Source organism: Corvus kubaryi, unplaced genomic scaffold, assembly GCF_017639235.1.
Source record: "Corvus kubaryi isolate FWS band 111438036 unplaced genomic scaffold, C.kubaryi_AGA036_p1.0 37253, whole genome shotgun sequence".
Taxonomy (NCBI): domain Eukaryota; kingdom Metazoa; phylum Chordata; class Aves; order Passeriformes; family Corvidae; genus Corvus; species Corvus kubaryi.
The window spans coordinates 224,271-237,153 of record NW_024581075.1 but is presented as its reverse complement, the minus strand read 5'-3'; the positions used below and the strand labels follow the sequence as shown (position 1 = coordinate 237,153).

General features: G+C 54.3%; 2 protein-coding genes across 7 annotated transcripts in view; one reads left to right on the top strand and one right to left on the bottom strand.

Moving 5' to 3' along the window:
* The window catches only part of LARP4 (La ribonucleoprotein 4), a 20,913-nt gene extending 16,616 nt beyond the window's left edge, over positions 1-4,297 (bottom strand). For 2 of the 5 annotated variants that reach the window (XM_042023649.1, XM_042023651.1), the window contains exon 1: positions 2,214-2,298. Coding sequence is in view for 1 of the 5 variants with exons in the window: in XM_042023652.1 (XP_041879586.1) it covers positions 4,190-4,207 (18 nt within the window). In the remaining 4 variants the exon portion in view is untranslated. Of the gene's footprint in view, positions 1-2,213; positions 2,299-4,189 lie in introns of those variants that run through there. The other 3 variants (XM_042023652.1, XM_042023650.1, XM_042023653.1) reach the window with 3 other exon arrangements.
* CERS5 (ceramide synthase 5) overlaps positions 39-12,883 on the top strand; it is a 22,191-nt gene continuing 9,346 nt past the window's right edge. For both annotated transcript variants that reach the window (XM_042023657.1, XM_042023656.1), the window contains exons 1-2: positions 39-49; positions 4,989-4,994. The gene's annotated coding sequence lies outside the window, so the exon portion shown is untranslated. The remainder of the gene's footprint in view (positions 50-4,988; positions 4,995-12,883) is intronic.

Sequence of the window (12,883 nt, the reverse complement as noted above, 5' to 3'; positions counted from 1 at the left end):
ACCCCACAAGCAGCTAAAACAGTTCCTCCAGCCACTGGACGATGCTCCAGTTCACTGCTGCAATTTGCTGGACTTTAAAAGGTGAAAGCCATTAATCCAGCTCATATCCACAAATGCACAGATAAGCAAGTTGGATATTTCAGAGGCCGGGCTCCTGGATTCTGAAGTTAAGGAGTGGCTCACTACCAGCCCTCAAACATACAGCACAAGGATAAGGAAGCAGTTGCAATAGCTTTAGAGACAATTCCTCTGCCAAGGTCACACCTCGTGCCAGAGCTGTTTGCTGCAAGGACAAGCCCCAGTTCAGTAACAAGAACACTGGAGAGGTTCAAGACAACCATGTGAGAAGCAAAACAAAGACCATGGTCTTTGCAAAGCTCTGAGATTCAAACCCCCCACGCACAACTGATTTAATCCACATAGCAACAGAGTCTTCCCCTCCCGTTAATCTTTGCCCAGAAGCAGAGCTGGAAACAGTTCAGGGTGAAAGGACACACGTGCAGTTCCCTTTGCAGATTTCAGAGTAATTGTTCCCCAACAAAACAACCTGCAAAGAAAAGCCCAACAACCTGCTGCACCCACAGGCTCTGTCACTGCAGTTCAGCAGTTCCAAACTAAATTCTGCTCAGCTTCTGGTCACTCCTGGGGCAGCATCACCTGCCCACATGGGCTCTTGCTCAGGCACCCAGAGCCAGCAGGTCCCAGTTCTGTGAATTTACTTTTCAACAAAGCAAAAAGAGACAAGACACATCTACAACATGATTCATTCTTTTCTAAAAATAAACTATGCCTCACTACCTACATCTCTGAGGGTAGCACTGAGCTCAGACCTAAAGTAATTTGAAGGAATAAATGTGATAAAGTGAAACTGAAACACTTCGGGGTGATTACACCATTTCTGAAGGTGATTGGGACTAAAAGCAACTCTGATGAAATGATGAATGGATCATGAACACAGCTGGAACAGAGCATGGGCCACTTCCCCTCGTGCTAGAAACAGTGAGCTGTAACAGCCCAGCAGGACCCAGCCCTGCTCTCACTCATCTTAACAGCAAAACCCCACGGACTGGAGAGGATAAAAAGTCCCTAATCTACATCAGCTTTTGGTAAATTCATGCTGCGCTCCAGGAGCAAAACTGCTCCATCCTGGCTAGTGGCTCTTCAGAAGAAAAGGCCAAAACATCAATTCTTGCTTATTTAACTGAGGCTACAAATGCCGAGCCCATGGGATTGGCTGCAGCACGATCCTCCCAGCTGCTATCGGGAACTTTCATGACGAGGTTAAAGCTTTACAGAGTGACAAAGGTTGGGAACACTCGCTGGGATCCACAAGCTGACAAAGCTCTCCTCCTCAGCACAGCTTCCCCTCACTCACGCTACTTTCAGCAAATGTGGACCAGAGATTCTCCTCCAGCAACTCCCAAAAACTGGCTACTGAAGAAAATTCTCATTCTGAAAGATGGCAAAGGATATTTTTCTTATTGCAATTACATCTAAATTACATTTAACCAGATTCAATTAAGCTAACAAAAATGCAGGCACTCAAGAGTTTTAAAGCATTCAATTTTAACTCAAATTATTCTGCAACCAAAATCCTAAGCCAGAGCTTGTGGACAGATTTCCTGGAGTAGACAAACTCTCTGAAACAGAATCAAAGCAAAAAATCCAGAAGATAATTTAACCAAACTTGTGAGGGGAGAAACTAACCCTTTTCCAGAAATGGAAACGTAAGCAGATGGAAAAACCCCAAGGTCAGCAAAGCTACGGGAGGCAGCCAAGAGAAGCCTTGTGCTGGCTGGGGGACAGGCAGGTAGGGACCTGTCTGGGGGGCTCCGACACAGTGTGATCACCTTCTCTGAGGGGAGTCACCTGTCACCTTCTCGGAGCTCACGCAGACTCAGAGGCTGGATAAGGAGAAGTTAAGGATAAGAGAACACACAGAACTCCTTCAGAGCTGCCGGCAGGTTTCAGGTAACAGTTCAGTGCTCTCAGCATCCCAGGTAACTCTCAACCTCATAGTAACTTTAGCGGTCACAGGAGCATCACTCCCACCAGGAGCTGCAGGGTTTTCCATCGGCTGGTACGAGCCCCCCGTGCCCAGGGGAGCCTCCTCCATCCCTTGGAAAAGCCAAGGCACAGTTGTGCTGTCTGAAGGTGCTACCTGTGTCAGAGGAGTGTGAACAGGGGCAGTGTGGGGTCACAGGAAGCCTCACCTGCTCGAGAGGGCCAACAGCACTCAGTGCTTCCCACAGTCCTGGATTTCTAACCGGGAAACATCGTGGGCAGCATTTCACCCACCTGAAACACACAGACTCCCATTTCCCCAATAAACCACAAATATATGGAATTAGGAGCACATACCCATCTGAGTGGAGCCCACAGCAGGCCCAGCAGCCATTATCAATTCCATTTCTCTCGATGCATTTATTAATATTCCCAATGCACCTAATTATTAATTGTTAACAGCACACAGGTCCTGGCTGCAAGGGAGAAAAAAGGCATGCCCCAAACATAAACGTATGCAACAGCACGAGCCTTCCACAGCCCTTACACAGCCATTACTGCAGAGATTTGGAACTAAAGGATGTTGAAGGAAACCCAATTCCCAGATGCGCACTGTGAAGGGCTCGGCACAATCACCATGTTTACACCTCAGGTAGGTCTAAAATAAACACTAACAGCTACAGCAACTCAGCCAACCCCCCTGAAAACCTCGGGACTTCCACCCATCCTGTGCCTTATTTTCCAGGCATCCCCAAAGATCCCCAGATAAAGCTGCTGCCTGCTCCCAAGAATCCGACTGCAGCATTCCAGGACACCTAGCTTTGAACTCCAGTTCTCTGCCCTGGCAGTGACAAGAAACCTTCAGGAAGTCGAGATGGTCCTCAGGAACTTGGAATTAAATATTATTGAGGTTTCCAGAACGAAGATCACAGAAACTCTCAACACTATCAGAGGAAGATCAGACAGAGTTGAGTTTGTCCTTTAGGACTCCCTAAAAATCCCGAAGTGCTGATGAGCTCCAGCTCCCATCCACACCACCACCACCAGCCATGTGCTCCCTGATATGCTCCAGCTCCCATCCACATCCCCATCACTGCATTCCAGAACCTGCCTCGTGCACCCGCCGCTCGCAGGAGCCACCTCCTGCTCCCGCAGGGCCTCTCACCACGTTCAGCCGCGGATGAGGCAGCTGCTCATGCCTCCCATCAGCCTCAGCAGTTCCTCTTCCAGCAGAACACTGCAACCCCTAATCCTCAAGGCCTGTCACCGTGTTCACAACAACTTTTATTCCTCTCCGCGAAGCCAAGGCACATTCGGCTCGGAACTGAGCTGATTCACTTAAGAAAGAGATGGCGTTTCCCAAACTGCTTTATTTAGAGGTTCTTAACCATGGAGCACATGTTCGTGTAGGAGCCCACCAGCACCACCTTACCCGTCACCCGAACAAAATCCCTGAGCAGAATCCCCCGAGCAGGAACCCCCCGAGCTGAACCCTCTCGGGCAGACCCAGGCCAGCGCCCGCCCAGCTTCCTCCGTTACTCCCCCCGGCTCCGGCAGCTCTTTGCTCCGCGCACGTTTTGGGACAAAACTCGGTGCAAAGTTTATAGCAGCCACCCGGGTTCGTTCAGCAAAGGCTGAAACCGCTTCACCAAACCCGTGAAACGCCGTGAGCAGGTGAAGCCCCGTCCCGGGCCACAGCGGACACGGCGCCCGCCCTCCTCGGTGACCTCCAGGGCCGGGCCGGGCCGCGCTCCTCGTCCCGCCCGGACCCGGCGCCCCGGGGAACGACAGAACCCACCCCCCCCCCACTCCCCCTCCCGCGCCATAAACCACCCCCAGCGTTTAATTAACGCAATTAACGAGTCGCCGCGCTCGGGGCCGGCCCCGCGGGGCCGCCCCGCGTGTCGAGGGGCCGGGCCGGGCCCGCTCCCGGGAGGCCTCAGGGAGGCCCCGCGTGTCCCGCGTCACCTTCAAGGCCGGGCCGCGGCGGCACCCGAAGGTCACGGCGGCACCTCCCCCGCCCCCTGCCCCGGCGGAACCTTCCAGAGCGCCCACCGACCCCCCCCTGCCCGCCCGCGGCCGCCGCCCCCGGATCTGCTGTGTCAGCCCCGTCCCCTCCCCCGGCGCGGCGTGCGCGGCCTCCTGCCGCCGCCGCCCGCCACATGGCCCGGCGCCGCCACCTCACCTCCACGAACAGCAGCATCGTGCTGCCGCGGCCGGCGGGCCCGCGCTCCCCGGTGCCCGGAGCGGCGATCGGGACACGCGGGCTCCGCCTCCGGCCGCGCCGCCCGGCCCGGCCCGTCCCGCCCGGTCCCCGCCCGCCGCCGCCTCCTCTTCCGGGCGCACCGAGCGCGTCCGGGGCACGGCCGGGACGGACCATTCCCCGCGCGGAGGGGGGGTGGAGCGGTCCCGCCAGGCTCCGCCAGAGGGCGCGGCTGCTTCAGCGCCGTGCGGGGGAAGCGGTGTCCCCCGCGAAGGGAGTGGAAAGGCCGCGAGCCGCGTTGAGGGGAATTCTCGGGGCTGGAGGTTTTGGGGGATTTTGGGGGGTTTTGGGGGGTCTGGGTGGGTGGGTGGTGGTCTTTTCTAGACCTCAAAATACTTCATACGTATGCAGCCCCCACGTCCGGCGCCGCACACACCGCCACAGTCAGACCCGCTCCGACCCCACCGCGTGCCCGGCCCCTTTTTTTCCCCGATTTTCGCAGTTTTCGGGCCAGCCCCGCGGATCCCGCAGGAACAGGCCGGCACTGCGATCCCGCACGCCCCGCTGACACCGAGCCGGGGGTGCCGAGGGATGGTCCCCTCCCGCTGTCCCCGCAGCCCTGTCCCCCCATCGTGCCGGCAGAGCCGTGCCCACCCTCCCCGGGACCCCGGCCGCGCATGGGGAAGGGGCCGGAGCGGCTGCCGGGGCTCGCCCCGGCCAGGAACGGGTGGGGAAGTGCTGGGAAGGGGCCGTGGCTCCGGTGGGAATGACACAGGATCAGGATTTCCTCCAGACAGCACCGATATAGACAGGGCACGAACCCACAGTAGAGTCCTGGAGAAGTCAGGCCTTGGTTTGGCTCATCTTCCCGGGGAGGGCTCGGCTGAGTCCACTGGAGCCCAGATTGTCCATTCTGTGCATTGCCCAGGTAACACTCCCACTGCAGGGGTGACACACCTGAGCTCAGGCATCGGAAAGGGTGAGCAAGGCCCAAACTGCCCCACTGAAAGTCCCGAGCATGAAATCCTGTCGTGTGCCCCGACTTGGGTGTCCACCCCAGACCCAGGGGGGGAGCGCCAGGAATGATGCTCTGACGGGATTCCTGCCGGGAAAACACACCTTGAAACCACTTCGCTTTAGAGAAAGATCCACAAAATTTATTACAGCGCATTGAGGGGAAACTCACTGGTTTTCGTAGCAGAGTTAAAATACTCTGGTGTGGGTGGAGGATGGAGATTCCAGCCCTCGGGTCCATGAATTCATTGCCCTGTGAGGGACCCCACCAACGCCATCACCTGCAATTAGGGCTGGGCAGATCCGTGTGGATAAGTCAGAGCCAGGGAATAATCAGGGTCCATTGAGGAGATTAGACACGGAGCACAAGCTGCCCAGCAAACACGGCCCAGCTGGCAGACCCCTGGGTGTTCCGTGGGCAGCAGCTCCAAGACTCAGAGGAGTGAAACAAAAAGAAATGGAGTAGAAATCGAATAAATAAGTTGTAGCAGGATAAATGAGAGGGGACCGTTCACACACTGCAGAGCCCGTTCTGGAATCCTCTCTCTGCCAGGGGTGCCCGACCTCAGTCCACAGGGGCAGCACGGGAGTAAACCCCTGTCAGATCAGTGTTTGTCACATCAGGCACCGATCTCTGCTCTCTGGGACCAGGGACAGGAGCCAAGGGAACAGCTGGAGCTGTGCCAGGCGAGGGTTAGGTTGGATATCAGGAAAAGGATCTTTCCCCAGAAGGGGAGTTGGACACTGCCCAGGCTCCCCAGGAATGGTCACGGCCCCAAGGCCGGAGCTCCAGGAGCGTTTGGACAACGCTCTCAGGCACAGGGTGGGATTGTTGGGGTGTCCTGTGCAGGGCCAGGAGCCAGACTGATGATCCTTGTGGGTCCCCTCCAGCTCAGAATATTCCCTAACTCTATGATGTAGCGAGACCTCATAGGTCCAATGTGGGATTGAGATCTTCTCATCCCCTTCCCTGATAAGAAGCCATCAGACAGAGCACTTGTCATCTCCAAAGCACTTTGCAACCATTAACTCCTTAATCCCCACACCCCTGGGAAGGGTAAGCATCACCCTGGCTCACAAACCTCTTGAGCTCCAAAGCTGCTCCTTAATTTTGAATGTGCCCAAATGGAGCTCCCAGAGCAATGGAGGGATCACAGCATGGAATGGTTCTAAGCCCCATTTCCAGACCTGCCAAGCACCTGAGATCCTGCAGGAGCTGAGGACTCCTGAACCCAGGCTTTGCTAGGATGTAAATTATCACTAATGCTCGGATTAGAGCATTTTCCAGCAGTTGGTTCTGCCCATTCCATCGAAACGCCCGGCTGGTAAAGGGCTCAGTGTCACCAGGACACTTCCAGCTCGGGAACACTCCCAGCCTCGCTGGTTGGGGTGGGAAACCAGGCCTGGTCCATAGAGTGAGAAAAGAATTCCTGCTGGGTGACAACAGTTCCGTGTCATCCAAGGGAGAAACGCAGGAGCGACACCACTAGAGCCAGGACACGACCAGCTCCCGTTCCCACCTGTTGGGAGGTGAAACAACCAGTTCTCTGTTTACACCTGGGAAGGTTCTTTCCTGTTAATCACCGGTTGTGACCACACAGGAGGGTGTTGAGGCACAGGCAGTTCCCCTTGAGCCCCATCCAGGGCCAGGATGCTGCCTGGATCCTTCCTCTGCTCCCAAAGGCTTCTCCCAACAGCTGGGTTTGGAATCACGGCAGGAACAATTGTTCCTCCTGCCCAGGGTGTTCCAGAGTGAACTGGTGGAAACACTGAAATGAGACATCCCAGTCTGAGAACAAGCAAAGGGCAAGGCAAGAATCTCTTTTCCTACAGCAGTCTCTCACCCAGATCCATGAAACCAGACTATGGAGGGATTTCTTTCTTGTTTTAGTCAGATTATCTGATGTGAGCTGATGCCAGTAAAAACTGGGATTTCCTGTCACTAACCTCCCTCTGCTCTTTTGACTTTTCCTTGTTTCGGGCACACCTTGTGGATTTATTCCTCATTCCCCAGCAGAAGGGATCCAGCTGGATTCAAGGACATCTCCCCTGCTCCTCTAGATCAGGAGCATCCCAACACTCAGGATGGGCCAGGAGGAAGATGAGGACCATGACACAGAGACCCAAACAGCGAGCAGAGCTTTTCCCAGCCCTCAGAGCCAACAGGACATTTTCAGCACCCGCTGATTTCGCAAGAGGAAACTCCACCTCAGGGTAGCGCCGAGAGCACCAGAAATTTGGCCTTAGGAAGCCAGGAGTGAATGTTACAAACACGAGGCAGAGTGTGAAGGAGCAGTAGGAGCAGTGCTGGCAGAGATTTATGACTCCTGGGTGTGAGCTGGGACCTCCCAGTGGCAGCCCTGAGATCTGGGTGCTCCCTCGCAGTGTGAAGTTCTGTTCCCTCCACAATTGTGCCAAAACAAGGAGTCAGCTTCCCTTTTCCTGGTATTTCACCCTTGTTGCATCCACTCTGGAATGGGTGCTCGCTGCAGTCCCAGCTGAATACAAACACCACAAGAAAGGCAGGAATTGTTTATTGTCCCTGACTCTGATGAGGTTCCTGCACAGCAGAAGATTTATGTGTTGGTTACGTGGGCATCAGCCTGTCCGAGGGGTCCAAGGCCTGGCTCAGGGATGATGTTCTGTCCCTGTTCCCCACATCTTCCCCTGTGCCTGCAGAGCTGATGCCAACATGGCTCAACCACCTCTTGGCCCCAATGTTTTGTCCAAAGGTGCTAAATTTGGTTACCACACCCCTGCTGCCATCCCCACTATCAGCAAGGAATAAATATTTTTAGACATGGAATAAATATTGAGCTGGCTGCACTATCTCTGCCTCCACTCTTGTTGCCTCCTCCCAGACAGCCAGGGAGCCTCCAGCACTGTGGCAGAGCCTTCAGGATTACAGGGTGTTCCCACCACGGAGCTGTGCAGATGCTGCCAGGGCCTCCTTGGTGGCTCCAACACAAAAGGCCAGGCTCAGCAGCTGCTGGAAACATCTGGCTTTAATTCTTCCTTAAAGCCACGACTTTCATTTGGCCACCAAACCACTTCCCTTTCATCTCTCCAGAAGACCAACCCTGTGGCAGAGCTGACTCTGCCTGTCCTTACACTGCATTATCCCACAGGAAGAAGGTCCCAGAAAATCCAGGCTGTGCTCCTCACAGGGGAGAGATCTTGGAGAGGGCAGCAGCTCCCAGCTGACGTGTTCCTGCTCTTCTCTCTCCCTAGAGTTCCTTTAAAGTCATTTCAAGGCACACATTTGTTCATCAGCATGGTTCAAAGGGGCTCAGGGTCCAACTTAGACCTGATTGTCTCTTAATTCCCTGGGCTGAGAACCCAAACCTGACGAATCAACAGATGTGGCATGTTATGCAGAGCAGGCCAAAGCGTGTCCTTGGGCTGGAGGGAGAAACTGTGTCTGTTTGGAAATGCCTTTAACTGAGGGTTTGTGGCTGGGCTGGCAGGCTGGGAAGAGGCCAGGGAAAAGGCCTGGCAGGATCAAAAACACCAGCAGTGGCAGTTTCCTCAACAACACTTGGCTGATAATTCTGCTATCAATAAATGATTACCCGAGCAGGGAGATGATGTTTTGAACACTTCAGGGTGTTTTTGTGCAACAGAAGAGGCCTGGAGTGAGAACACTGGAGGTTGGAGAGATCAGCTGCCATCACATGATCCCGGGACGCCGGTAACCACAGCAAAGTTTTATCCAAAGCCAGGGAGACTCTTGGCTCTGCTTCTGGGCCTGAGCTCAGCAGAGATTGTGCCATTGTATTTTCACAAACTTCCATCGGTGCTGAAGTAACTTATTGGCTTTTCCAGGCAAAACTGAGTCCCAGTGCAGGAGAGGTGCCTTGGGCAGCTCAGAGCCGTCACGGGGTCTGATCCCAACATGCCAGGCAAACCCACAGAGCTCCAGCTCCAGGGGCAGCCAGCCCTGAGCAATCCATCTCCTGTGGCAGACTCTGGCTACACCCAAAGCCTTGGCAAGGCTGGAGTGTAGAAACTTCTACAATTTCAAATAAACCAGCTCTTCCCATCTGCCTCCTGCCCTGCTACCGGGCCACACTCCTCAAATGGCCACAGGGAAAAGGTTTTACCTTTTTATTTAACGTGATCAGATAGAACAATCCATGCAGGGGACAGCAGGACAACAGGCTCACATGGATTCACAGCTGCCTGCCAGGAGCACAGACCTGCCGTGGGGCACCAGCTTGGTGCTGCTACATAGGGAGGGAATTTTTCCGTGGCTCAGGTGGCTCTTTTGGTACCCAGGATTTTCCCTTCTTGCTGCACTGTATTCCAGCCAGGAAACCTGCCAGGGCATCCAGCCATCAGGAGCTGATCTCCAGCAGTACATTCAGGAGAGCTGAGGTGTCCCTGTTCCACCTTCTCACCGCTCCATCCAGGTCAAAGACTTCCTGGCAGGGAGGAGGAGTGAGTGAATCACCAGGAGAGAGCAGGAGCAGGAAGTGCAGCTGCCAGGCTGACCCAGCGAGGCTCCTCCTGGACCTTGGACGGATGGAGCTGGGCAGGAGTTAATGTTTAACTCCTCCAAAGGCCTCGGCTCAGCAAAAGGCCCTGGAGACACAAGGGACATCCTGCTTGGCCAGGAGCTGTGCTGGGATGGTCCCTCAGGGCTGCACTTGTGCCTCAAAGGCAGTTAAGTCAAAAGGCAAAAAAGTCCAAAGGGCCTCACAACTTCCGATAAGCCCCAGAAAAGAGATGGATAAAGGCAATGGCATTAATGAGCTCATCTGGGCAGCCCTGCCCTGTCCTGGGCACACCATCAGTAAGGAGAAGCTCATGAGTAGCTTGGGAGATATTGTTACTAACGATCTTGGCAAAGCCACAGGAATTCCTGCTCTCCCTTCTTTCTCCATCTTTCATTCCTCTTCCCAAGGGCGTTTAAATCCACGCGTGACAGTCTTGGCTAAAAAGTAGCACATAGTGCCCCGGGGGCAGGGCAGGACCCCAGACTTTAATCCCAGCTCAGGTTACTCAACAGCAATTTTGGATTCCTGTTCCTCACTTCACCCTTGTGAAGTGGGAATGGTGCTTCCTGAATTCCCAACGCTGCCAGAGTCATGTCCGAGGGCTAATTAGGAAAATCCAAAAACACTGGATGAGTGGCTGTGACACGCTTCCTTGTTAGGGGACCAGGAACTCTGATTTTCCTGCTCCACAAGCCAGAGCTCCAGCCGGGATGCCAAGGACAGCCAGGCTGTCAGGAGCTGCCGGGAAAGGACTCAGCAGTTCTCCCTCTGTCCCACAGGGAACACACATCCTGCAGGGGATCCATCCATCCTGTTCATTTGTGGCCTCTGCAATAACCTGACATGGGTGGGAAGGAACCAATCGTGTTCAGCAGGTGGATCCAATGTCTCTCCCAGTCCCCAAGGCTGAGGAAGAAAGGATTCTGTAACCCAAGACTGCCCAGGAATAAAAGAGTCTCAGTGAGCAGCTCCTGGCTAAAGTTACCTGCAGGCAGAAACGGGAGAGCTCAGGGAAGAGCTCAGGCTGTCCCATCAGAACCACAGGTGTGCAGCCCTGCCTTAGCAAAGCTGTGCCGCTGAAGTCTCATGATGGTGTTTTTCTGTTGCCTTGGCTTTATCACAAAACAAAAAGGGAATGTACAGACCGACAGAGTATGTTTGGAAATGGAAGTAAAATTCCAGTTTAATCAGTGATTAAACAAACCAGTGGTGCTGTTGGGAGGGGTCACTTGGAGTTTACAGATTGGGTGGGGACCTCAAAACCAAAAAAATGCCGTGAGGGTGTCCCAGCCTTTTCTGGGGGTTTCTTCAGCTGCTGCCTCATCCTGTCTGCTGGTGCTGGGCCTGGGCTGTGGGAAGCTCAGGAGCCCCAACACTCGGAGTCAGTGCTGGCTCCTCGGGAAATGCTGCCATGCCCCAAGCGACATTCAGGTGAAACATTAGAAAGAGAGAGGTGAAGACAGAAAATGTTTGTTTCTTTGTATTCTCCCCTCTGGTATAAACCTACCAGAGTGCAGATTCTGCAGCCCCAAGTGTGACTCCAGGAAAATGTCCCTGGAAAGCAATAGGCACTACCAACACATTAATAATTACACCTGGGGTTGCTTACCCTGGAGGAGGATTGTTCCTATCTCATTGACTCATCAACCTGCAATTCACCACCTCTCACCAAAGCACCAGAAACCCCATTTTAGATCAATGCTGAGCTCAGAGCCCTCAGCTGCAACTGGGGAATGAGATCAGAGCTCAGAGCCCTCAGCTGCACCTCGGGAATGAGATCACAGCACTGTCACTGCCAGTGACCCTTCCCACACAAGGACACCTCCCACTATCCCAGGGTGCTCCAAGCCCTGTCCAACTTGGCTTTGGACACTTCCAGGGATGGGACAGCCACAGCTTCTCTGGGCAACCTGTGCCAGGGCCTCCCCATCCTCACAGGGAGGAATTCTTTCCCAATATCCCATCTAATCCTGCCCTGTGGCAGTTTGAAGCCATTCCTCCTGGCACTCCAGGCCCTTGTAAATAATTAGGTCACCCCAGAGCTTCTCTTCTCTAGGCTGAACAATCCTAATTCTCCCAGGCTTTCCTCCCAGCAGAGCTGCTCCATCCCTCTGATCCCCCTGATGCCTCCTGTGGGCTCTCTCCAGCAGCTCCACATCCTCCCTGTGCTGGGACCCAGGGCTGGAGGCAGCTCTGCAGGTGGGGTCTCACCTGAGCAGGGCAAAGGGACAGTCAGGGGTGTCCCAAATGGCAGCAGATTCCATCTGGAAGTGTCCTGCTCACCTAACCCAGAGAAAAAGGCAGTTTCCTGTACATGTCACACGTTTAACAGCAGTACATCCAAGTTTATCTGACATGCTCCAATACCACTGTCACAACTGCTCCACCTGGACCTGCCCCCATCCCACCAGGATCCAGCCACGGGAGCTGTAATTTACAGTGTGTGGATTTTCTGGGCCATAATTCAGACTTTTTACTGGAATGACTAAATTTCACATGTCAATGCTGAGACTGTCATAAAAGTAACACCAACATATTAATTTAATTAGTCACTTCCCGTCTTAATGGCCGACAGATCCTGAGCTGCTCTGCAAGCATCTCCCAAGGAATTTGGGACAGCCCAGAATTTGGGACAATGTCAACATCCAAGACCTGCAGCTGGGAAAGTAGCTGGAGCACCAAATATACACAATTTTTTTTAAAGTCAGGAATTTGGTAGTTGACACATTAGGAAGATTAACGAGGAAAGAAATAGAAACATCTAAAGAAACACAATGAATTGTTCAGATGAATTCTTCTAGGAGCTACAGGGCTGGCCAGGAGCAGCACCGGTGTCTTGCTAAGGAACACAGGGATGTTCTATATCTCAGGAATGCCTGGTGTCTCATTCGGCTGCTGAACCCAGTTTTTTTTTGTTTTCAAACAAATCAGAGCTGCAGGAGACCCCAACACCTGGCACGGGCACAGCTTCCCCCAGCACTGCCCCTCCTGAGCCCTCGGGAGCCACGGCGGGGTCGAGCCCCAGCTCCGAGACCCCTCATTCCCCTCTGACTTTGCCAGGTTTGGGGGGGACGGAGCCGAGCGAGGGGGGACAGGGCCGAGGCGCCGGGGCGGGGCCGGGGCGTGGCCCGCGCGGTCGGGGCCGGGGCCATGGGAGTTGACA